The following is a 27500-nucleotide window of genomic DNA, read 5'->3' on the forward strand; positions in this document are numbered from 1 at the left end:
TAATACGAACAGTTTATTCTCCATGTTAACCGAGTATTTGGTCCTTCGAGATTATGTTCTTCTCGTGTAACGAACGTGAGGATCTTATCGTGCCCCGAATAAATGGAGCATCTGGTATACGTAAATCATTTGTTGGAGAAGGATTCATACAAAAGTAACTAATTGTAGATAAAACTAACCGTTCAGAATACGTTCCCTTGAGACTTTTCCATAGTGTGATATAGTGTCATTAATGTTTGCATTTAGTAAGTATTCACAAGTGACTTTATGGTCGTCTTTATTACTACCAAAACTGTTGTGAGTAGCGTATAGCCTATATGACACTGCCGATGAACCTTGTAAATATATTGATTCAGAATTAATAAAGTTTATATAACTCATAAAATACAGTTGTTACTTGACAGTTTCACCAAAGACAGAGGACTTTTCTTCAACATATTAGTCCTGAAGGAAGTATCAGGAAGAGACAGTGCCTGACACATTAATTATGTATATGTATTATGCGATTGATAATTCAAAGGAATCTTGAGTAAAAGTTTGATTTGCATGTCGAATTTCTGCCTTTTCTCCAGAAATCTGTTTTCGGCAGTGGGTCCCTCCTAGTCTAGAGAGAATCCTCATTTCACGCCTTTGTCATATCCTTTACTTATATTCAAATATCATATCCTTCACAATTTGCTATTTAACTTTTCAACCTGTTAATTGTAGTAACTCCTATCCTTGGTATGAGCCCAGTTTCATTTTTGACATTGAATGATTGTTTTTTTTTCATCAGTTGTTTACAGTCATTTTCTAACTCCATGACTTGGTACTTACTACAAAAAACGCCCTATGTTCTTCTTGCCTTATCTTAGCCCTAAATTTCCTTACTCCACCTAGGTTAAGACAGCTATACGTGTTTTGCTTAGATAATTTAATATTATGCTGAATAACGGTTTTGTTATTTTATGCAGGTTGGCTGCACTACCTATTTGTCCAGACCTAAGACCTTCATAAATGTTTCTCAACCTTAAAAATATGGAGGCTACGGGGCAGACCATTTAAGCAGGCGTTTGTTCTTTTTCTTATAACCAAATTTCTCTTTTTTGACCTCACAACATCTTTAGTTACGAGTATACCTTTACTGAGGCTCTCTCTTTTTCAGTGATGGTATGTTGGTAATGGCTATGATTTCCAGTTAATGAATAATTAACAATATGTATCTATTTCTGCACCCAGAGGATTTTTCCTTCATTGATATAATTTGTAGTTATTGGAGTGTTCAGGGTTGTCATTGTTTAGGCTATGTGCAAGTCTTAATGTAAAATATATTGTTTTGTTTTTAGGATCATTGAGAGACAAGTAATGAGAGGAAAGCGACTGAGAGTCTCTTATTCGTTTGTTATCTCCATTGTATGCGGGACTTGAACATTTTGGGTAATAGAATTGTAGTTGGATTCGGTTATTTGTTGACAGGACCTCTGCGTCTGTTACCTACAATTCTGGCTTGTTGTAGATGGAAAAAGCTACTCATTATCTTAAGGTTTCTCACAATCAGTCTGTTTTGAATGGTATATGTCGTAGAATACTCTATAAGAAAACACACGTACACTTTTCCCCGCAAAAATGTATGAAACAGCTGTTTTAGTTAGTGAATACATAAAGTCAGTTTCAAGAACTGCATTTTTGAAAATAATCAACAGTCTACACAATTGCTTTGTATCAAACTAAACATGTAAAGCTTTTGAAAATGGAATGTGTGTTGTATATCTTCCTTGTGAATTTTCTAAACGAAAGAACTTCATGACCCGGAAAGCACGATGATGCATATATATTAGTATAAACCCATGTTTTTATTTTAAAAACCGTTACAGCTGTTGCTATTGACGAAGTTTTCCTTAGGTCCAAGTTGACTACGATTAAAATTGCCAGACATTTGCCAAACTAGTTGCTTATCTTAAATTCAAAACCCATTACAGTAAGGTGTAATATTCAGTCATAATTACATCAACATATAAACGCATCATTTACGTTAACTGTGACTTGGATGATTGAACAAGGTAAATATGGAAACTGTTTGGTTCGTTAACGGTCATTCGCTTTTCGCCCAGAACAACAGTCCGGTAATTTCTGGCACGAGGCACAAAACTATACCTAAGAAGCCGGTTGGTTATGCTTCTCTAAGGTTCCCATAGATATAACATCAGCTTGTACATTTGCTATTTAAGTGAATCTGTTTAACACCAGTTAGGAAGTGTTACAGATACGTACTAAATTGGCCTTTTTGCTGTAAATTTTAATGAATATGTCTGCAGTAATTCCATAAATAAATGATGGGGTGTAAAGTTGCATATTAATGTGCATACAAATGAAAGTCATTTACTTTGAACATGAAAGATTTATTCTCCATGTTGACCTAGTTTTTCGTCCTTCGTGATGTTTTTTCCTGTCTGACGTACGTGAGGATTTTATTAATAGAGCACGTTTTGTTTTAAGTTGCTTCGAATACTGTAAGTGAAGCATGCACGACATGTGTGAAGGATTTAGACATAACACTCACTGTTAAGAATATGTGATCTTGACACCTTGGGAGATGTGATATGGTGTTTATTAATGTTAGGATTTAGTAAACGTTCATAAATACCTTTTATGATGGTCTTTATGCCTTCGTAAATACAAGAACACATAAAGGAAGAGATTGTTGTGAATAAATTTATATATATGGCACTGGTGACGAATATAGAAAGTACATTAACTGAGGATTACTGAGAGCTTTCCTGGTATTCTGTAGGTTACGATAATCGTACGTGTTTTGCCCAGCTAATCTAATATTAAAATGAATATCGTTTTTGTGCGGTTCCATCAGGTCAGAAAGATCCATTGTTTGTTTGTGTGGATGTAGAATCTTTCCCACCTTGAAATGTTGCGGTAAAGGAATTTTCCTTTTTAGCAGACATCTGTATATTTTTCATTAATTTCAATTTTTTTAATCCTCAACACTTCTAGCTTTAAATATACCTTTACTGAGGTTCTCTTTTGGTATCCATAGTTGCAAAAAAAAAAATATGTACATATATATATATATATATATATATATATATATATATATATATATATATATATATATATATATATATATATATATATATAAATATATATATATATATATATATATATATATATATATATCTATATATCTATCTATCTATCTATATATATATATATATATACATCTATATATCTATCTATGTATCTATAAATCTATCTATATATCTATATATATATATATATATATATATATATATATATATATATATATATATATATATATATAATTAAGATTATACTCTGTAAATGATTAGCTACATGAGTCATCGTTTTCTCAACTATCTTTCAAACTAATTATTTGATCGAAATGGTACTTTGACACTGTACAAGACACCTCCCGCTAATTTTTGGTAATATAGTGCATTGTCAAATGGTTTTAGTTGTGGCGTTTACTCTTGACTTACATGATGATGCCAAGCATCGCCAAACTATGCGTTCGAACGTCCTTTGTCCCCATCCCGTCCCTCCCTCTCCCTTCCCCTCCTCATCCCTCCCTCAACCCACTTTCCTGGCCTCCCCATCTCCGCCCCCACCTTTCCTGTCTATGGGGGAAAACGGACGTTCGATTCTGTAGATGAGTCCTGACTCATGCGACTTTGCCTTTAAATGTCAAGAGTAAACGCCGTAATTAAAACCATTTGGCAATGCACTATATTACCAAAAATTACCGGGAGGTGTCTTGTACACTGTGTCAAAGTACCATTTCGATCAAATAATTAGTTTGAAAGATATTTGAGAAAAACGATGACTCGCGGTCCCTGAAATGGATAGTAAATCGGTAATACCTTGCCTGAACACACATGAAACCTCTTCAAAAAATATTATGCCGTGGCTTTATAAGCAGAGTCATAAAAATTTGCAAAATTACGACTGTCAAATAAAGAAAAACGTAATAATTAAAAACTTTCGTATCGACTACAGTAGGCTTCAGTGTCCTTTTTTTTAAGATGAATCTTGCAGGATGGGAATTTCTGTAAATTTAAGCGAACTTTGATTCAGCTGTCTAGAAAATTTCAAATCCCCTTAAATTTTCCTTTGATTTGTTTTCTAATAACAATATGCATGCATCCCAAACCAAACTCCCAGGATATTACTCAATCCTTTAATCTTTAACTTTTTGTATTAAACTTTTAGTATTCGTATTGTTATTCTCTTTTATTTCAGTCTCCATAGATTTTCTTTTTTTTAAAGTTTTTATTTACTGTCCCCCTTTTCTATTTCCCCTCTTATCCATTATTCACTTGTTTGCTTGGCATTTTTGTTCGTGTCCTGAATTCACTCTACATGGCGGGTCTTTTTCCCTATCCATGTTTTTTATTACTATTACTTCGTTTATTTTGAGTCTGTCAAAATCCGCCGTGTTGAAATTTCTTGATTTTATTTTGAGTCTGTCAAAATCCGCCATGTTAAAATTTCTTGATTTTATTTTGAGTCTGTCAAAATTCGCCATGTTGAAATTTCTTGATTTTATTTTGAGTCAGTCAAAAACCGCCATGTTGAAAATTCTTGATTTTATTTTGAGTCTGTCAAAATCTGCCATGTTGAAATTTCTTGATTTTATTTTGAGTCTATCAAAATCGGCCATGTTGAAATTTCTTGATTTTATTTTGAGTCTGTCAAAATCCGCCATGTTGAAATTTCTTTATTTTATTTTGAGTCTATCAAAATCTATGCTAAAATTTCTTTATGTTTATTTTGAAATTTTCTTGATTTTATTTTGAGTCTGTCAAAATCCGCCATGTTGAAATTTCTTGATTTTATTTTGAGTCTCAAAATCCGCCATGTTGAAATTTCTTTATTTTATTTTGAGTCTGTCAAAATCCGCATTGTTGAAATTTCTTGATATTAATTTGGAGTCTGTCAAAATCCGCCATGTTGAAATTTCTTGATTTTATTTTGAGTCTGTCAAAATCTCGCCATGTTGAAATTTCTTGATTTTAATTTGGAGTCTATCAAAATCCGCCATGTTGAAATTTCTTGATTTTATTTTGAGTCTGTCAAAATCCGCCATGATGAAATTTCTTGATTTTATTTTGAGTCTGTCAAAATCCACCATGTTGAAATTTCTTGATTTTATTTTGCCATGTTGAAATTTCTTGATTTTATTTTGAGTCTGTCAAAATCCGTCATGTTGAAATGTCTTTATTATGTAATGTTTAAACCAACAATAATCTAGGACAGAAATGCTTGAGCAAACACGAAAGAACAAAAACGGGGAATTGCCCGTACAATGACGTCAAGTCAAAGCCCTTAATTCATGTTCTGCTTGGAAATAACGTATAAGTCAAAATAACAGCCTAAAACTCAAAATTTGGTAGAGATTTATTTACAATGTTGAGTGCTGTCAATAATCCAGAATGATAAGAAAAAATGTTTTTCTTCTTCTTTTTACCGCCCCAAAAATCTGCAAAACCATGTGAGGGAACTATTTCTTTAACATATTCAGTTTGTGTGAATCATCAACAAATAATAATTATGATGGAACCGTTTGAAAATGACAGTTTGTTTTAGGTGAAATTTTTTCTTTAATTTGGATAAGGTTGTTTAACAACGGCAAATGCCAATGAGTTCGTTTTGATCTGTCTGGTAAAATTCATCAACAAAAATTAAATGTTTCTTTTTGAATCTTTGAATCATATGTTTTGAGCACTTTTGGTGAAGTGATGTAACGCCATTGTAAATCTAACATCATGCGTGCAATATGTTGTCCAGTTTTCTGGCAATATCGTTAACTCGTCTTATCACTTCTGATTTCAGTCATTATAGGTCAAAGTGTCTTTTGAATTATGTTCTGAGTTGATAATTAGAAACTTTTAATACAGATTTGAACAAATCTAAGCATAAACTAAAATTGATAATGGACAAAAACAAAAAATTCAGAATTGGTATTTATTTAAGATTTGATTTAAATTTTGTGGCCTCCACCTGCCTGGTGCACTCTTGAGGGTATGATTTCAGCAAATTGCAAAAGCTGAGACTAAGAAAAATGTTTTTCTTCTATACCATTTTCACCACCCAACACAATCCTTTAAGATATCTGCAAAACCATTAAGGTCAGGGGCTACTATTTCACTTGACGAGAAGAAATCAATACCACTGTTTCAGTTCCTGTGTCTGAATCATCAAACAAATAATAATTATGATGGATAACTCATTTTCAGAATCTTTGAGGAAATTACTCCACCAATATAATTTCTCTGAAATGTTCCACTTGACGATCCTTTTTCTGATGATCCACATTAACTTTTGGCTGTGAAACAGAGAAAAATTCCAAAACATTCTTTCAAACTTTGGATCATCACTGATATTTCAGCAACAGAGAAGACCATGCCAAAATGATGTCATTTTTATGATTTGGCTTCCTAACTGTGTAAAAAAGAATTCATTTGATGCAACATGGAGAAATTAAATGTTCCCAATCTTTTGAACCACAAAACCATGCATGGTCTTTGAATCATGCTGAATGATGTTGAGCACTGATAACATGAAATGGCTTGATACCAGATTTTTCAACTCACGATAACAGCACTATATTGTAAATCTAATTCATACGTCCAATTTATGTAAAGCTTTCTTGGTCTACCCATCGTTAATGTCTGTTGACTTGAGAAAGGACTCACCTTCTGACTCTCATTCTTTTCGCGATGACAGTATTTTTTGTTCCAGTTTCTTTTTTAAAGGATTAATCTTTTGTATTTATATCCAGGAACGTGACATGAAGGATGCGCCAGCATCCCTGGCCTCTGAAGGTTAATCAATCCATCTGATTTCCTCTGAGTCATTAGCCATGGCTGTATCTAACTCCATCACTCAGTCTGAAAATACGAGAAATGTAAAATGAAAAATTGCTAATGGAAACTTAAAATAATGTACTTGGAGATAGGCTGTAGCAGAAAACTTTGTTCTGAGTGGGACAAAACCTATATATCAGTGACGATTTGAACGACAAGCTATCAGTGAACATATGCTAATTACTCAGAGGATTATGGACTTGGATTTTGGCGTTACCCTGAGGTGCTACGTAATTGTTTATACTCTGTTTATGTTGTACACATCTGGCCTAACATTCTCAGAAGCAATGTAGTGAAGATGCATAACTGTAAAACAGCTATTAGAAGTCTGTCCTTCATATCTATTATTGAATATTGAAATTTTGGGATTCATTTATGTTTATTTTTTCTGAATCATACGACATCAGACTATCCACAGGTAAACAAACCATCAAATAAAAAAAAAAATGAGTCCATTTACGTTCAATTTCGTTTTTTTTAACTAATATTAGTTAAAACTCTTAAGTCTTGGTTTCTTCTATTAAATTCTCATTCGGTTTGTTCTGCGAAAAAAATTTTGTGGAACGTCATTTAGTCTACTAACTATAAAAGCGGTTTGCCCATGGAGCCCCACAAGGGCTGATATATATATATATATATATATATATATATATATATATATATATATATATATATATATATATATATATATATATATATATATATATATATATATATATATATATATATATATATATATATATATATATATATATATATATATATATATATATATATATATATATATATATATGTATGTATGTATGTATGTATATATATATATATATATATATATATATATATATATATATATATATATATATATATATATATATATATATGTATGTATATGTATATATATATATATATATATATATATATATATATATGATAGACTTAACCAATCATATAGGAAATCCCAATACTACAAAAGTTGTAAACGGCCTCGGCAAAATTATTAGAAGTAATCGGGTAAAAAATTATTACATTCAACCATTTCACCACAGGCATGATTATCGAAATATCTGTGTTCTCAATTACACCCTTCGTAAAACTTTCATACCACCGTTTTATTTTCTCAGTTTTATGCTTACTTAGCTACGAATCTAATGTGCCATTATTTATCCTTTTCCTTTATCCTCTTAAGTACCTAAATTAGGGTTTTCATCAGCGCTTTACACCGATTCTTTTAAAAGAGTTCATCCTTGCGAAAATTTAATGGGTATGTTGTATTCATAATAACATAATTAATTTAAAGGAAGCCTCCGAGCAGCATGCAAATTCCAGGGATTTACTCCCGGGGAAAAGTTGATTAAATTCTGCCATCGTCTGTTACGCTCGGCGTTCTTGAAATATCCACTTTAATGATGCTCTCAGCTGTCAGAATAAAGAGCGTTTATTATTATTATTATTATTATTATTATTATTATTATTATTATTATTATTATTATTATTATTATTATTATATGGGAAAGTATGGTATCGCCCTCAGAAGATCATCTTTTATATTAAATCAACAAGTTGATTGGAATTTCATAGAAATAAATATTAAAGTTTCCAATAATATCATTATTTGTTTCTTTGTTTACGTGTTTGCAAAATTTTTCGTCTCATTGTTTACTATTTTGTCAATTCCTTTACGTTAATTATAAAATCGTCGATGAAAATGACATTCTTTACGTATTAAGACAGAAACGGAAAATCAAAGTGAGTTGTAGCTTTTAGCAAAAATCATTCAAATCTACGAAAGTAGATCAAACGCAATAAAAACACATTTTCAGTAAACAGATAAGTACATTAAACGCATCATCCCTTGGGTGAAATGAAAAAATAATAACTAAAACAATCTAACGTAACTCAGCCAGATACAAACTTGCTACGAAATTTGTAAATTACGGAGGAAATAAGAGAGCGCTGAAGCGCGAAGACAGTTAATGAAACTCTACCGGAAAGCTGCTTATCATTAAGTCTGTAACTTAATACTGAATGCCTTGTCAACCACAAAATTAGAAATGCCTATTGCACCGTCGCTTCTTGTGGAAAGTATTTCCACCACAAACACACAGACATAGACACAGGTACAGGCGAGCGCACATACACACACACACATACACACACACACATATACATATACATATATATACACACATATACACATATATATATATATATATATATATATATATATATATATATATATATATATATATATATATATATATATATACACACACACACACACACACATACACACACACACACTAGCTGACCAACCCGACACTGCCGGGAAAACTCTGAAGGACTCAGAAAAATGTTCCTGCACCTCCTTGTACTTAATGTCCCTTTTATCATTATGAATTACTGTGCTGATTTTCCCATTTATACAGTCATTACTGTGGTGGCTGTCTCTTTTATCCAGAAATTACTGTACTGACTGTCCCATTTATCCAGTTATTACTGTGCTGACTGTCCCTTTTATGTAGGCATTACTGTGGTGACTGTCCCTTTTATCCAGACATTACTGTGGTGGCTGTTTAATTTATCCAGGTATTACTGTGCTGACTGTCCCTTTTATCCAGGTATTACTGTGGTGACTGTCCCTTTTATCCAGGTATTACTTGGTGACTGTGCGTTTTATCCAGATATTATTGTGGTGGCTGTCTAATTTATCCAGGTATTACTGTGCTGACTGTCCCTTTATCCAAAAATTAATGTGCTCTCTGGGTCTTTTATGCAGGTATTACTTTGGTGACTGTCCCATTTATCCAGGTATTACTGTGCTGACGGTCCCTTTATCCAAACATTAGTGTGCTCTCTGTGTCTTTTATGCAGGTATTACTTTGGTGACCTTCCCATTTATCCAGGTATTACTGTGGTGGCTATCTCATTTATCCAAGTATTACAGTGCTGATTGTTCCTTTTATGCAGGTGGTGATACTGTGGTGACTGTCCCATTTAACCAGGTATTACTGTTCTGTCTGTACCTTTTACACAAGTATTACTGTGGTGACTGTCCATTTTATCCAGATATTACTGTGGTGACTGTCTAAACCTTGATACAGAATTATAAATCACAGGAAGGAAAAACATTTTCAATAATATATTTCTATAGTATCAAGTACATGAAATGAGGTATGACAAACCCGTAGTTTATTTATACATGAAATAAAGTATGATAAACCGGTAGAGTTTATGCACCACAGAAGTTACAAAGGGGAGGGGAAGGGGGATGGGGAAAGGGAAGGGACATGGGTTTGAAACTTACCCTATTATCTAAGTTGTGTCAAATGATGGCCATGTGCCAAATTTTGTCTAGATGAGTCAAGCGATTCGGATTTCTATGGCCACAAATTTACAAACGCACAGACATACAGATATTCAAACATACATAGAAACATTCACTTTTATATAAGATATTTAATTATTATATATATATATATATATATATATATATATATATATATATATATATATATATATATATATATATATATATATATATATATATATATATATATATATATATATACATATATATACACGTATAGGCATATATATGTATATACATAGGCTTTAACACTCGTAATAATGACTCATATCGCATATAAAACACTACACTAAAACATAAGTTAATCAGTGTCTGTAATGACCTGGTCGATTGTAATTTATTTAATTATTGTAGATATTTCCATCATTGTTTTGGCAGTCTCATTATGAAAGCAATTATAGATATGGATATTACGCATACTCTTCTATTATATTAAACCATCAACAGTGTCATTATGTCGCAATATCAGTATATAGAGTGTATTACCGAAATTATTTTTATCTATTCTGTACATAATCATACAACCTTACACCTCTGTTACGCGAAGTCATACTTTTAAAATTATTATGGCTCCTATAGCAATTTTTAATAACATTTGATTGTAAGTTCACATGGATATATACATGTGTATATACATTATATATATGTATATATACATATATATACAATATATATAGCCTATATATTTTTTTTTTTGGTAAAAGTTATATGTTATATCTTTGCAAATACTTTTCAAGAATTAATTTAATACATTATGTGGCTCTCAAATTTTAATTTATAACTACATGGCCACTTTCGTTTTGTGGAAAGAAAAAGAAACCTCAGTTTCATACAAAATAACACGTATTGTAATTTTGATAGATATGCGAGTATAGACATAAAAACACGAAAATAAAGTTTCAGAGAAACTGGGAAATTACGGCAAGGAGGCAAGGGATGTTAACATAGCATATTTGATAACAGAACATTCATAAATGTCTGGAAGGTGGACACGCGTAAATCACTGACGAGGAAATCTAATGAATAATAATGAGAGGTTCCTAAAAGTTCATATTCCCAGCACGAAGAACCTATAACGGAAGGGTGTTAGTGCTCTCTCTCTCTCTCTCTCTCTCTCTCTCTCTCTCTCTCTCTCTCTCTCTCTCTCTCTCTCTCAGTCCTATAAAAGCAGGCATAATCGCGAGCTAGCATTTAGTTGCAGACTAATGTAAATAATGAGTAAATATTTACAAAAACAAATAAACTTTTATGAATAAGGAGAGACGTTCAGATGAAACTATATTTACACTGCCATGGGTCAATAGCGAGTTGAACATTCATGACAAACACACACATACGCACAGACAAGCGCGCATGCGTACACACACACAAACTGCACTACACTGGTGGCGCACTACAGTTGCTTTTGGGTGTTTGTTAGTTTCGACTTCTGTTTGTTGTCCATCTGACCAAGCATCTGTGCACTGGTATGCGTAGTTCCAGCATTAACTGTGGTTTTGCAAAAGCATGGTCCTAGTAACATTATTATTATTAAGAATTATGTAAGGTTCATGAAGTTTCGGAAATTATCTTTTCCAGAGGTAAAAGGGATTTTTTTTTGTAAAATTTAAATATATCTGTCTATCTATCTATATGTCTGTCTGTCTGTCTGTCTACACACATGTATATATATATATATATATATATATATATATATATATATATATATATATATATATATATATATATATATATATATATATATATATATATATGTATATATATATATATATATATATACACATACATATATATGTATATATATTATATATACATATATATATATATATATATATATATATATATATATATATATATATATATATATATATATATATATATATATATATATATATATATAATATATATATGAGAAAAATATATAGATAGATTGATAAATATCAGATATATACAACCATCTACTATTTTTATGTAGAGTATATATTTAGTTCTCATAAGTCCCTATATATAAGGTTGTATGTATATTCCTATTTCTTGATCTTCGTTGATATAATATATTCACAGCTATATCATATATAATTCCATGCTTGGAACAAATAAGTAGATAGATTGATAAATGGTCAGACCGATACCATTTTAACCATCTACTCAATTTCACACATGTAGACACACACACACACTTAGTTCCTACAGGGAAAGTCCCTAGGGGATGAAACCGGTCTTTTTCCCAATCCTAGTTGTTGATCTTAGTTGAAACACTCATACTATTCACAGCTGTATCATATATATATTCCATATATATAGAACCACTATATATTGTATAATATGATCCTATTATGCACCATTTATATCATATGCTCAATCACACATACACACACACACACACACACACACACCTCCTACAGGGAAGAAGAAACATTATTATTATTATAAAACCGGTCATTTTTCCCAATGATAGTTGTATTTATAGCATATATATATATATATATATATATATATATATATATATATATATATATATATATATATATATATATATATATATATATATATATATACAGATGCATCTGTGTGTGTGTTTGTTTTAGTGTGGGTTTTCAACCTATAAAACATCCATTTTTATGAATAAAATAGTTTGATATACATAGCATTATTAGGAATGTGGACCATTGAATTTTTTTTTTTTTTCGCTCTAAGACTGGTTTATGAACAAATATGGTATCTGGGGTTGATTTTCATTTTCAAGTGTTGATAATGAATAAGATCCTTTTTATATTTACGCAATATTTTATAAAATAAGACTACAGGACTGTGTTACTTTTTGGAAGAGGAATGCGAATAAAAAAGCAGTTATAATTACATATGACCTAAACTGCCATAGTTACCTGTGTTTCTTTATTAATGTTTAAGAAACTATATTTTTGGCATTCATCACTGTAAGGTCAATGATATGTGATGTTATTCTTTTTATTCTATTTTAAACATTTTCTCCGTCGTTCTGTTTTGAATTCCCCTAGGATCATATACATTTAAAAAACGTCAAGTTCAAAATATTATATATTTTTAAATCATATTTAAAATTTGTTTCGTGATGCCATTACCTAAATTTGTCATTTTCTAAGCGAACCATTATACATAATGTTGAAAAAACTATTTAGCTGATAAGATCATTAAATTTCAGCCCATTCTGTATTGTCTCTCTGTGGTCTTTTAAAAGTATATCATAATTAGCTCTAAACAGGTCATGAAAGAATTGTATCAGTTTCTTTATAAATGAGTAATTATGATAATTACATATCTGTCTCACCACATGGTTTCTAGACCTTTGTTTTGATGGGTCACACTTGATTTTCCCATACACTAAGATTGTTTGAAATTTATTTGCTCTGACACATGCCTGAACATGTTGGAGCCCAGTAGGGCAGAAAGAACTCTCATTGTCATAATTTTCTTTGAGTGTCTTTGGACTTCATCTTTGTGATGTGAGAGATTATATGAAGTCATCTTTGTTACCTGGTTTTTATTGTCGTCAATTTACCTTAACTAATTCATACGTGTAATACTTGTTTCGGGATGCCTGAGAGTTCCTCATTGGCGGGGTGGGTACCGTTCTCAGCTAGCACTCTGCTGGCCCCGCGTTCGACTCTCCTACCAGCCAATGAAGAATTAGAGGAATTTATTTCTGGTGATAGAAATTCATTTCCCGCGCTAATGCGGTTCGGGTTCCACAATAAGCTGTAGGACCCGATGCTAGGTAACCAATTGGTTCTCAGCCACGTGAAATAAATCTAATCCTTCGGGCCAGCCCTAGGAGAGCTGTTAATCAGCTCAGTGGTCTGGTTAAACTAAGGTATACTTAACTCTTTTTGGATGCCTGAGGAGGCATAACCTGAAAAAAACTTGAAATTACTCAATACTTTGTTACTTCTTGGGAAATATATAAATCTTCTTCATCCTCATAGGTAATATAGTTTTCCCAAATGCAATAATCCATATCGTAATGTTGCCAGAGCTTACGTAAAAAAGAAACTGCAAATCATAGCGTTAATCTCTACTTGTTTTTTTCAGAATAAGAGAGGCTACACTACCTCATAGTTCATCTCTTCACTTACATAAATACTTACCTTATCACAAAAAAACAAACTAAAAGGATAAAATGTGCGCAGCGACTGAATACAAAACAACACTCTACAAAAGAAGCACTCCCGGAAATTGAGACAGTAACGCGGTATAATGGCCTCCTTGAGTGTAACCGCCTCTCAGTCCGAACCTGTGAAAGCGCTCTTCCAGGAATTATTGCGCATAATCACGGTGGTGTTCGAAAAGGCCTCCATTTTTGTGAAGGGAAAAGGACTAAGATGCGAGTAATTTCCTTCTTTAAATGCACGAAAGATGTAATTGAAAAAGGTCAGGAGAAGGGACATGTAAGTAGTGCAAATGTGTACACACATACACACATAATGTTGTGTGTATATATATATATATATATATATATATATATATATATATATATATATATATATATAATATATATATATATATATATATAAAAGTCTCAAGCAGTTATCATTTACCTTATAAACCCATGTCCTCTTTATAGTGGCGCTGTTATTTCGCTTAGGCCTATGTATATTTATATCAACAGTACATACATATGATAAAATCACAACAAGGGTGAGAGTCATACGCCGTGATTACTACTATAGTTTGGTTTCTTTTGTGGTTTAAAATCTTATTTAAGAAAAACAAGAAAACATGCTTTTTATGAAATGTATAATTTTTCGTTATTTTCATTTCATGTAGAAGTCTTAAGAGCTTCCAAAACTACAGAATATGAGCAACGCCCATTTCTACTACCAAAAAATCAGTGAGATCATGAGGGAATGATTCTCCTAAGTTTTTGAAGGATTCAACAAAATTCAGCCGCATATGTTGTCTTTGGGTACCCGTTTATCGGCATGACTCCTTGCTGAAAAGTACCCCATAAGTGGGTTACGTATTAATTGAAAAGAGATGCCAAGTTTTGACCTCTTAAATAATAACAAGAGACCAGGTTTTAATCTCTGCACTCGGACCAAACAACTGAGACGAGTTGCCCTTTTTCAGTACGTCACTTCAAAAAGCCTTCAGGCTGCCTGTACCGTCAGTGAATAATAGGTAAAAATTATATTCTCTGACATATTTCCATTGTTCTCCTTGATAACGTGAACTCCTTGTTGATATCTCTTGCCAGGTCAGTTCCAAGAAAATGTTCCTAATAACTCACCCCCATAGGGGGGTTAGTGTTGTCAGTGCACCACACGCGGTGCACTATCGGTATTACTTAAGGTTCATTGCAGGGTTCCTTCTGTTCCTAGCTGCAACCCCTTTCATTCCTTTTACTGTACCTCCATTCATATTCTCTTTCTTCCGTCTTGCTACCCAACCTCTCTTAGCATTTGTTTCATAGTGAAAGATGTAAGAGGAGGTTTTCCTCCTGTTACATCTTTCAAACCTTTCTACTGCTAATTTCCGTTTCAGCGCTAAATGACCTAATAGGTCCCAGCGCTTGACCTTCGACTTAAATTCTATATTCTATATTCCAGCCCATCTTCACTGCTTCTGTTTAATTCAAGGTTGGGTGGTATCTCAATTTTTGTGAAATGAAAGTCTCGTACGTGCTTGACCTTGCCGAAATAAAATTTTTGTTTGAAGAACCAGACTGATGGAGGTTTTCACAAGTCCATCCAGGGCCTTGTGGTTATGGTGTGAGTGTCTCAACAATTCCGTGTTTTCAGTAACTGTACTCTTTTTATATAAAAGAGGCTCTCGGCACCAAGAAAACATACACTCACATAATGTCTTACATTTTCTCAACAAATGAGAGAGAGAGAGAGAGAGAGAGAGAGAGAGAGAGAGAGAGAGAGATAGAGATAGAGAGAGTTATCTTTAGAAAATAATTTTATATGTACACTGTTGGTGTATTTAATTTTAAAAATTATGAAATTATCCCTGCTTACAAATATTTTTTGGTCAGTAAAGTACAGAAAAGACCATTTATTACTCTGAACGAGAAATATGACCAGCTGCGCAGCGTTGGTCGACAATACGTTTTTCACCGAAAAGGTGGAGACACAGGACGCTCCCTTACTATCATTCATTTTGATTTCGAATGGATGGAAATTGTTGTGAGAGATGGCGGGTGACAGTCCCCTATCCCCGTAGTAATTCAGTACCCAAATTATTCCCATTTTTCTTTTCAACGCACACCAGAGGAGATTCTATCCGCCAAACGACGAGGACGAGTCTTGTTTTTCTATTTTATCTAAGGGTGAGAATACTTGGCAAGATATACTGAGATTTCGCCTTTACCGACAAATATGTAAATGTAATATCTCCTGTAAAGATATATTTAGCATGACTGCGTCACTATGCGACGAATCGCCCACACACAAGGGGCACCTGCATAAACACTTGCAGGGGCTCTTCCTTCTTGATAAAATGGCAAAATAATATTCTTCGAATGATTACAGAAGTCGCGAGAAAAATGTAAAACCGACAGGGTGAATAATAGTCAATACTACTGAAAAAAAGTAAAAATTTGAGCTCAAAGTTAAGTGAGAAAAGGAAGGCATAGGAATAAGAAAGTCACGCATGCTGAGTAAAGAAATAATACAAAAGTTGAACTCAAGAACTACTGAAAAAAAAAAGTAAAAATTATAGCTCAAAGTTAAGAGAAGGGGGACATAGGAATAAGAAAAGTCATGCATGCTGAGTAGAGAAATACTACAAAAGTTGAACTCAAGAAGCCTGATCTTACCTCGTACACTCGACAGCGTTGACACGAGGAGGAGAAGACCGACTGCCTTATCTTGCGGTTCGACAAACCTTGAGAATGTAGACTTCATTTAAGATAAGTAATTTTATTTCCTCGAATAACCACGAAAATACGTCACATCATATTAAACAATTGTCTCTTATTTCGTATCAAGTGCTCTCAGAACTTTGCAGACATATCTTTGTGTCCGGGATATAAAGATATGATTGAGTGATATGAAAGGGTTTTGTCTTCATTGGGGCCTGAGGTGAGATTTTGGAAACTCGAGTCCATCTTCAGTCGCTGAAGTTATCTGTGGATAAAATGGAAAGTCCTTTGAGGGAAGGAGAAGCAGAGGGTTGTAAAACTCACGATACTACAGATGTATTTCTCTCTCTCTCTCTCTCTCTCTCTCTCTCTCTCTCTCTCTCTCTCTCTCTCTCAAAACGATGTGGATGTATTAACTTCACTTTTTCTTATTTATTATAGATACATAATTTTTTACAAAAACATTTAATTTCTTTAATAAGAAAATAAAAAAAACACACACACATATATATATATATATATATATATATATATATATATATATATATATATATATATATATATATATATATATATATGTGTGTGTGTGTGTGTGTGTGTGTGTGTGTGTCTGTGTGTGTGTGTGTATAATGCGCACCTGTTTTGTATGGTATTATTTTATGGAATTTCAATGATATTCTTGCAATTCAGAGTCAACACATTACTGATTACAATTAACATAAAATTTTAGGAAATTTGTACTTATAGAAAACGAAACTCCGGCGGGACTGCTGATTGCACAAAATATATATTTTTAATTGCGTAAAGGGTGTAAAAAGAACTATAACAATAAAATTATGAGGACGATCACAAGATTAAAGTTGTGAGGCTATAAACACTAACATACATTCCATTAATGCCAATACGTTTAATTTTACAAGCGTACCCTCATTTTTAAATAGAAGTCTGTTAAAGAACACGAACGTTTAACTAGATAGTTATAATTTCTACTAAGTAGGGTCATTATTATTATTATTATTATTATTATTATTATTATTATTATTATTATTATTATTATTATTATTATTATTATTTTTATTATTATATACATCCGTTGTGCAACAATTAGTCATTTAAAGTTTAAAATCCAATCCATTGTTCTCCAGTCACAAAAGGATTTATTTAAATATCCTTCAAATTATAATCCAATCCCAATTAAGGTTGCTCTTTAAATTTAAGTGGTGACACTGAATCCTTGATTGCGATTACCGTTTCTTGACATTTCTTTTTTTTTCTGTTTCCTGTTTTTGTTTTTGAATGGTTTTACACCGTACATCAAATCTCCAATACATTTCGTTTACTTCTCTAACAAAGCATTGTCAGATGGACACCTGAGCTAAGTAATTTATCGAAAGAAAGAAAATATCATCTTACAATAAAATCGAAATATGTCAACATATCTCGACAATAAAATGTAATTCACATAATAACAATTGAAGTGGTGTTGTCGTATTCATGACATAAAGCATTTGAAACTCATTTCATGCTTGCAATTAGATACGAGGCAAATGAGATTATCGCTGTACAAATAATATGAAGCTTCTTATTTTGAAATCAGTGTTTATTTAATGTATCCTGTTTTTGCTTATTAGATATAATTATGTCGATGAGTTTATATAGGAAAGTAGTTTCAAGTTCATGGATATGGATTGCTTATTAGTATTTTTACTCATCTGCTTGTGTTCTATAATAAGAGAGGTTGTTAATTATTCACAAATGGTGTAATCTAATTGGAAATGTTACGAAATTAACAGAACCTGCAATAAAGATATCAAGCAATGGCCCTCTTTGTTATAAGCATAATTTTAAATGGTCAGCTCTGTAAAGTTCAGTATTGTTATACAAATTGCATTTCTGATTTTAATGTTTCCATTCTGATGCGCACCTAACTTTCTGTTGTTATACATAAAAGTAAAATAATTTTTTTTTAAGTGTATTTTATTGTATATCCATGATTGAGAGAGAGAGAGAGAGAGAGAGAGAGAGAGAGAGAGAGAGAGAGAGAGAGAGAGAGAGAGATTTATATCATAAATCTGAATATTTCAATTGGGAATTCATTCAAATTAAATGAGATTTAAAAGAGTTTTCTGGCCAACGTTTGAGCAGGTAAAGAGGAAAAGTTGGCCGGAAGACTCTTTTAAATCTCATTTAATTTGAATGAATCCCCTATTGAAATATTCTAATTTGTAATATAAATCTTCTCTCTCTCTCTCTCTCTCTCTCTCTCTCTCTCTCTCTCTCTCTCTCTCTCTCTCTCTCTCTCTATATATATATATATATATATATATATATATATATATATATATATATATATATATATATATATATATATAAATGGATGTATGTATGTGGTATGTGTGTGTGTATGTTCGATACACTTTGAAATGCTTTGAGCAATTTCAACCAGACTTGGTATACATATGACTTACTAACTGGGAAAGAACACTGTGGGGGTAAGGTGTCTCTGGCACCAAAGAGCAGGGTGTGGGAAGGGGGTGAAATGTAAAAATTTCAGAAAATGACAGATATTAGTGTCTAATCCATAGTTTTTGAGGTCGCTGAGATAAATAGTGACACTCCCAATGCCCTTCAAGTCCAAGTTCAGCCCTGATAAGAAAGGGGGGGTGTGAGAAGGGGGTGGGAAGGTGGTGACATGTAAAAATAACCGATTATTAGTGTCTAATTCATAGTTTTCGAGGTCCCTCAGAAGAATAGTGACACTTCCGATGCCCTTTAAGTCCAAGTTCAGCCCCAATAGGGAGGGGGTGACGTAAAAATAATCGAAAACGACAGATATTAGTGTGTAATTCACAGTTTTCGAGGTCACTGAGATGAATAGTGACACTCCCGATGCCCTTAAGTCCAAGTTCAGCCCCGATAGAAATGGGGGTGAGAAGGGGCGAAAAACTAAATGTAAAAATTGACAGATATTAGTGTCTAATCAATAGTTTTCGAGACTGCTGAGATGAATAGTGACGCTCCCAATGCCCTTTAGTCCATGCCCAGTCTCGATAGAAATTTGGGTGAGAAAGTGTGAAATATAAAATGTCAAAAATGCTGGGCAATATAACTGTAACTGAAGCAACTATCTTAACAGGGAAGGGAGAGAGTGTGTGAGAGAGAGAGAGAGTGAGAAGGAGAGGAAGTGAGAGATAGAGTAGAGGGTGTCTTAAGAGAGAGAGAGAGAGAGAGAGAGAGAGAGAGAGAGAGAGAGAGAGAGAGAGAGAGAGAGAGTTTATTGGTTATCATTCAGTGTTTTCCCGGGCAGCGCCAGGTTGGTCAGCTAGTGTATATATATGTATATATATACACACACTGTAAATCTTGGGATCCTATCCAATCTCTGCTTAATCAAGAACACCCTGGTAACAACATGTATTCAGTCTTCTCGATTGCATACTGATTATTTTGCCAAGCTTAATCAACGTACTATAGTTGCACACCTGATAGGCTTTCCCCGGTGAGTGATCAGCATTCATAATTACCTCATCTAAACTGTGTCAGTGGCCAAACACCTCGGTATACCACCTCTCTCTCTCTCTCTCTCTCTCTCTCTCTCTCTCTCTCTCTCTCTCTCTTCTCTCTCTCTCTTTATTTTTATCATCACCTTTCCGTTTACAAAGGAGAGTCTGAATATTCAGTTGCTAAGAGATATGTATGGGGTATAAATACAGAAAGGAAATTTAGAACCAACGAATATAAAGATCTCAAGTTAATAGTCTTTATTCCTATACAGTATTCCATATACTACTTCTTTCACATTTAGTTAATATTTAAGCCACTGATCAGTATATTCTCGGTATTTGTTAAAACATTGGTGATCATAGGGTTTTTACAGCCTTGAGTATAAACAAAGAAAATTATTGTATAAACACACACGTTAAATACCGGGTGTTTCAAAATTAGAGCCCCTCCTCCACAGAACAAATGGAAAGTTATGAAGTTTTCTGCTACAGCCTATCTCCAAGTACATTATTTTAAGTTTCCATTAAGCTATTTTTCATTTTACATTTCTTGTATTTTCAGACTTAGTGACGGAGTTAGATACAGCCATGGCTAACGACTCAGAGGAAATCAGATCGATTGACTGAATCCGGGCTATAACCTTCAGAGAAGCCAGGGATGCCAGCGCTTCCTTCATTTAACGTTCCTGGATAGCTAAGTACATTAAAAGAGATGAATCCTTTCTTAAAAGAAACTGGAACAAAAATCCAGATGACTGTCATCGCGAAAAGAGTGAGAATCTTGGAAGGCCTGAAGTCCTTTCTCAGCAGTCAAAACACATGGTAGCTGAGGCAGTGGGTAGACAAAAAAAGTCTTTACATAAATTGGCGCTTGAACTAGAAGCAAAATAGGGAAAGAAGAGAAGTTATAGTCCTGTATATCATGAGTTGAAAAAATCTGGTATCAAGCTCTTTCATGTTATAAGCAAGCCCAACATCACTCAGAAACAGAGAGAAGACCGTGCAAGGTTTTGTGGTTCATTTCTTAACGATTGGGATGAAGCTGACTTTCTCCATGTTGCTGCATCAGATGAATTCTTCATTTACACAGTCAGGAAGTCAAATCATAAAAATGACATAATTTGGGCTGCAAAGTTGGATGATATCAGCGATGACGTGCGCTATCGCCAGGTTGTGAAATTTCCTGAATGTTTGGGAATTTTTCTGTTTCAAAGCCAAACCGTTAATGTGGATCATCAAAAAAAAAAAGGACGGTCATGGAATGGCGAATACTTCAGAGAAACTGTGCTTACTGGTGGAGTATTTCCTTTCCTCAAAGATCCTGAAAATGTGTTATCTGTTGAAGAAGTCACATTTTTTCATGATAAGGCACCATGTTTCAAGGCTCTTCAGACACAGGAGCTTCTTCGAAACAGTGCTATTGATTTCTTCTCGTTAAGTGAATTTCCAAGTAGCTCCCCTGACCTTAATGTGTGTGAAAACATTGGTAGTATTTTAAAGGATCATGTTGAAGCATGCACAGTGAACTATGATGGTATACCAAGCCATGACGACCTGCGAAGAGAGGTGACCAAAGTGCTCAGGGAAATGGAGTTTGAGTCTCAGCTTTTTTGCGATTTGCTGAAATCATACCCCTCAAGAATGCAGGCTGTGGTACAGACAGATGAAGGCCACACAAAATATTAAATACTCAGAGAGAAACTTAAATAAATACCTGTTCTGAATTACTTTTGTTTTTGTCCATATCAATTTTAGCTTATGCTGTAGGGGGGGGCTCTAATTTCGAAACACCCTGTATATATATATATATATATATATATATATATATATATATATATATATATATATATATATATATATATATATATATATATATACACACGTATGTGTGTTTGTGTGTATACTATATATTTGGATTATGTATACATATACATATATATATATATATTTGGATTGTATACATATATATATATATATACAGTATATACTGTATATATATAATGTATATATATATATATATATATATATATATATATATATATATATATATATATATATATATATATATATATATATATATGTGTGTGTGTGTGTGTGTGTGTGTGATGGCCATGTGTGTGTGTGTGTGTGTGTGTGTGTGTGTGTGTGTACGTGTGTGAAGCCATAACTCAGCGGTCGAAGCACTAACCCTTTTGCAAGCTTCACGAGTCTGTCCTGGCCTACGAGTATCTTAACAGGTATAACACTACCCATAGGCAATCGTTGTTACACATGAGCAAATATGTTTCAAAGTTTGTATATCGGATTTCCAGGTTCTTCACGTTATCCTCTGCGATTACTCCTAGTGCTCACATGATGTCAGTAGGACGTATTATTATTATTATTATTATTATTATTATTATCAGTTATATATATATATATATATATATATATATATATATATATATATATATATATATATATATATATATATATATATATATATATATATAATCACACACATAATTCGATATATCAAAACGTAGACATAGTCCTAGATTATTTGTATTCTTGGCTCTTTCCTATTTATATTTTTATTTTCATTCTTTGGTGTTAGGTCGAAAAATTTGCATAATTCGCTCGTGTTTGTAATGCAAATTTTAACCTTGCTGTTTGCCTTCATCTTACCCTAGGTTTTCCAGACCATAATTTCTTGCCGTTGTGAATAGTGTCGGAAATCTTTTGCGGATCTGATACTAGGGTAAAGTCCCCAGTTCTTGGCTTACATTTTCTATTTGCATAAAAGATAGTGCTGAATCTTTTTAATATGGTTATTTAATGTTTATTACAACGTAGTTTGAACTGTATCTTTGCTTCATATTTTCCTTTAAAAATTACGAGTGAATTAAATTGGACATATCACGGACTAAATATTGTTTATTGTAAGAGAAGGTTATGGTTATTTCTTATAAATAAATCAGTTGTTAGGTACTCTAAGACAAAATTGCACTAAATGGATAGTAAGTGAAAAATTACATAGAATTGATTGGTCCCATAATGATGTAACAACTATCTGTAGTGATAACAGAAATCTCTTAAATTTTTGCAATAATAGAAGCAATAAACAAAAGTCATGATTGAAATTCAGGTCTTTTCACCCTTGACCCCATTCTACACCACAACTTGTTCAAAGGGCATTTGATAGAGATACAAAAAAAAAAAAAAATACTGGTATACCTTGTTAATGCCCTTTGCTTCTCCATAGTTAATCCTGCGCCAGATTTAATTCCTAATCTGAAGACCTACCTCAATTGTACGGACCTCAGCAAGCATTAAAATGGTTATATATTCTTTTAACATCAATTTTTGTTTGTAAATTCCATTTTTCTTCTGCACTCTGTTGTTTAAGTTTTCTCGTGGCCATATACCCCATTTATATACATTCATACGCACATACATTATATATATATATATATATATATATATATATATATATATATATATATATATATATATATATATATATATATATATATATATATATATACATATATATATATATATACATATACATATATCTGTCATATCTATTTACATATATCTGTCTATGTATTTATACATATACATACATATATATATGTATATATATATATATATATATATATATATATATATATATATATATATATATATATATATATATATATATATTGCGTTTACGTATGTGCATTTATGCATTCAGCACGAACCTCAAGAACATCACGAAGTAAGAAAAACACGATTTTCAAAATAGGAATGGAGCGTAATTGATTCTGAACCTCTCCTTGCGTCAGGGAAGCGGAATTCGTTGGTCATAAAGAATGAGAAATATTATGCTCTCCAGATTGCTTTCCTGATCTCCAGTTCTGTCTTCTAATGCACAACTAAAAACGGGTCTAAGATATAAGATATAACTAAAACATGGTCAGGAATGTTGGTATTACACTGAATTCCATTTGCTTTTGCTTTCTTGAGAGAGAGAGAGAGAGAGAGAGAGAGAGAGAGAGAGAGAGAGAGAGAGAGAGAGAGAGAGAGAGAGAGAAAATTCACTGCGTTTATAGGGTATATCACTAGCAGATGATTGCAATTTGAATGTTTAATATGACCTTTTCTGCAAACTCGCTGTTCCTTTTTTAAGTTTCCTGTAAAAGAAAACTGTTGAGATGGCTATTAGTTTGTCCGTCCGCCCTCAGATCTTCAAAACTACTGAGGCTAGAGGGCTGCAAATTGATATGTTGATCATCCACCCTCCAATCATCAAATATAACAAAATGCAGCCCTCTAACCTCGAGAGTTTTTATTCTATTTAAGGTTAAAGTTAGCCATAATCGTGTGTATGGCACCGCCGAGTCCAGTTCCGGAGGCGTCACCGACGCACCTTCACCTGACCGCATCTGGGGAGCAACTGCGCGCTCCCGTAGCACATCAAGAGTTTCATACAGCACCATACGCTGTACAGAAAATTTTTGGCGCATTTTTACTGGTTTGTAATTATAAATAGATGACTTTAACGCAGTGTTTCTAAGAATAATAACACATAATATTGTAAGTTATTCTTGATACGTATTGAATTCCCACTTAATCAAGAAGACCTCGGTAACAGCACGTATTCTGCCATTTTATTTGCATAATGGTCGTTTTGCGTGGCCTGATCATGATAATATGTATATACCTCATAACATGTTCCCAGCTGATCGCTCAGTATTCATAATTACCTAATGAAAGCTGCATCCAATTTCCCTGCACGTCCTTACTACATCCTCTCCCTTCCTCCTCTCTCTCTCTCTCTCTCTCTCTCTCTCTCTCTCTCTCTCTCTCTCTCTCTCTCTCTCTCTCTGATGCATTAAGCAATTAATTAACTCTTTGTTAGATAATTTCAGGTTATTCGTTTTCCCAGAGAGATAGGAATGAAATCCAGCAACGGAAATAAAAGTGAAATATGTTGGTCATAAAATTTCTACGAAGATAAGGGGGCTCCGGGTATACGAAAAGTATAATATTTTTTGGTGGTTTACATCCTTTTCCTTATTAGAAAAACAATTGTTGATATTTTTTCTTCCTGTGAAACACAGCTGTGATGTCTGCTGCTCCACTCTTTGGAATGGTATCATGATCTGCCAGTTATCCTTCTCTTGCTCTCTTTATGTATATATATATATATATATATATATATATATATATATATATATATATATATATATATATATATATATATATATATATATATATAAACATACATACATACATATATAAGTATATATATATATATATATATATATATATATATATATATATATGTATGTATGTATGTATATATAAAGTTTCTTTAGATAAATGTATGTATGCATCCATATAAATTTATTTAGATAAAGAGAGAATAGAAGAACTGACATATTATTCTACCATGTGATCCTTCCATAAATAAATATATATATATATATATATATATATATATATATATATATATATATATATATATATATATATATATATATATATATATATGTATGTATATATATATATATATATACACACATTTATATACACACATATATTGATCACAAACATTACAGGAGTTAATGTAGTGCAAGATCCTGAATGAAATAGAGAAAGGCAGCTGGACCTGGCGCTTTCGTGTATTTATTATAGATTTCGTTAGTGGACAGTACAAATTTAAAGACAGTTAAGGGAGTTCAAAAACTTATTGGGAAATATGAAGAGAATAAAAAAATAGGAATATGCAGCAGGTAAGGAACACAGCCAAAGAAACCGCACTTTCATGCAGCATGGCTCTAAGAACATGACAGCTAAAAAGCTAATGGCATAATTTTGAATTTTTGAATGATATCCTTCAAAATACAACTTAACTTTATTGAATATTTGAATGATATCCTTCAAAATAGAACTTAACTTTATTGAATTTTTGAATGATATCCTTCAAAATACAAATTAACTTTATTGAATTTTTTGAATGATATCCTTCAATGATATCATTTTTTGAATCAAAAATACAACTTAACTTTACTTTTATTACAAAAGATTCAGGAAAATTTCTTTTAACCATATTTTATAAAAAAAAAAAAACCTGTCTCGAATTACTCCAATTCAATAAAATAATGTCAATTGTTCCTTTGGTAAAAAAAATAGACTTTTCTCTTTACAGAACATTTCGAATAGATTTTGATTAAACTGTTGTTAAGAGTTCATCAACCTTTATTTAAATAAACAGCTATCTGTTTGATATCGAAGGCTGTATTTATGAAATTCCACGTACAGATTACAATAAGATTAATACTGTTAAAAAAGGCAAAGTGATGACTGCCAGAATTAATTAACATAAGTATAGTGTATATGTGGGAAGTGCGTCCGACGATATCTATCTACGTACGATTTCATAATATTTCTATTATTAATGGAAGAATTCTTGAAACGTATAATTTTGTAAAGATATTGTTAAAAGAAATATATATGAGATATATGATATATTATAATTTGAAACGCTGACCAGTCGTCTTCATATCCAAGCTCGTTTTAATATATTTTCGTGAGTTTCTTTCTTTACTCTGCCCAATGAACGTTATGCATATGCAAAGGCCGGGAAATTATGCAAAGTAATGATCACATTAACACCAACGGAAGATTTTTTCTTTTTGGTTTGAAATGATAAGGAAAGGAACAAAAGAGGAAAGCTGTTTCCCTCCTATGATCCTTCGGTAATCCTCATTTTTCCATGGGATAATATATTTCACATCGACAAGTCCTTTGTAACAGGAATCATATCTAATGGATTAAAAAAAATTGAAACTTTTATTACGTGAGAAACCACCCTCTGAATTTTAATTTTAATAACTTTAAAAAGAAACAACAGGTCCGGAGCGTTCATACACAAG

At 32.4% G+C, this 27500-nt stretch overlaps 1 protein-coding gene across 1 annotated transcript in view; it reads right to left on the reverse strand.

The window, feature by feature from the left end:
* The window catches only part of LOC136851599 (nephrin-like), a 125138-nt gene that overhangs the window by 84663 nt on the left and 12975 nt on the right, over positions 1-27500 (reverse strand). Inside the window, exon 2 of the mRNA XM_067125922.1 lies at positions 17045-17354. Within this exon, the coding sequence (XP_066982023.1) occupies positions 17045-17132 (88 nt within the window). The 5' untranslated portion in view covers positions 17133-17354. The remainder of the gene's footprint in view (positions 1-17044; positions 17355-27500) is intronic.

The sequence above is a fragment of the Macrobrachium rosenbergii genome, chromosome 23 (assembly GCF_040412425.1).
Source record: "Macrobrachium rosenbergii isolate ZJJX-2024 chromosome 23, ASM4041242v1, whole genome shotgun sequence".
NCBI classification, from domain to species: Eukaryota; Metazoa; Arthropoda; class Malacostraca; order Decapoda; family Palaemonidae; genus Macrobrachium; species Macrobrachium rosenbergii.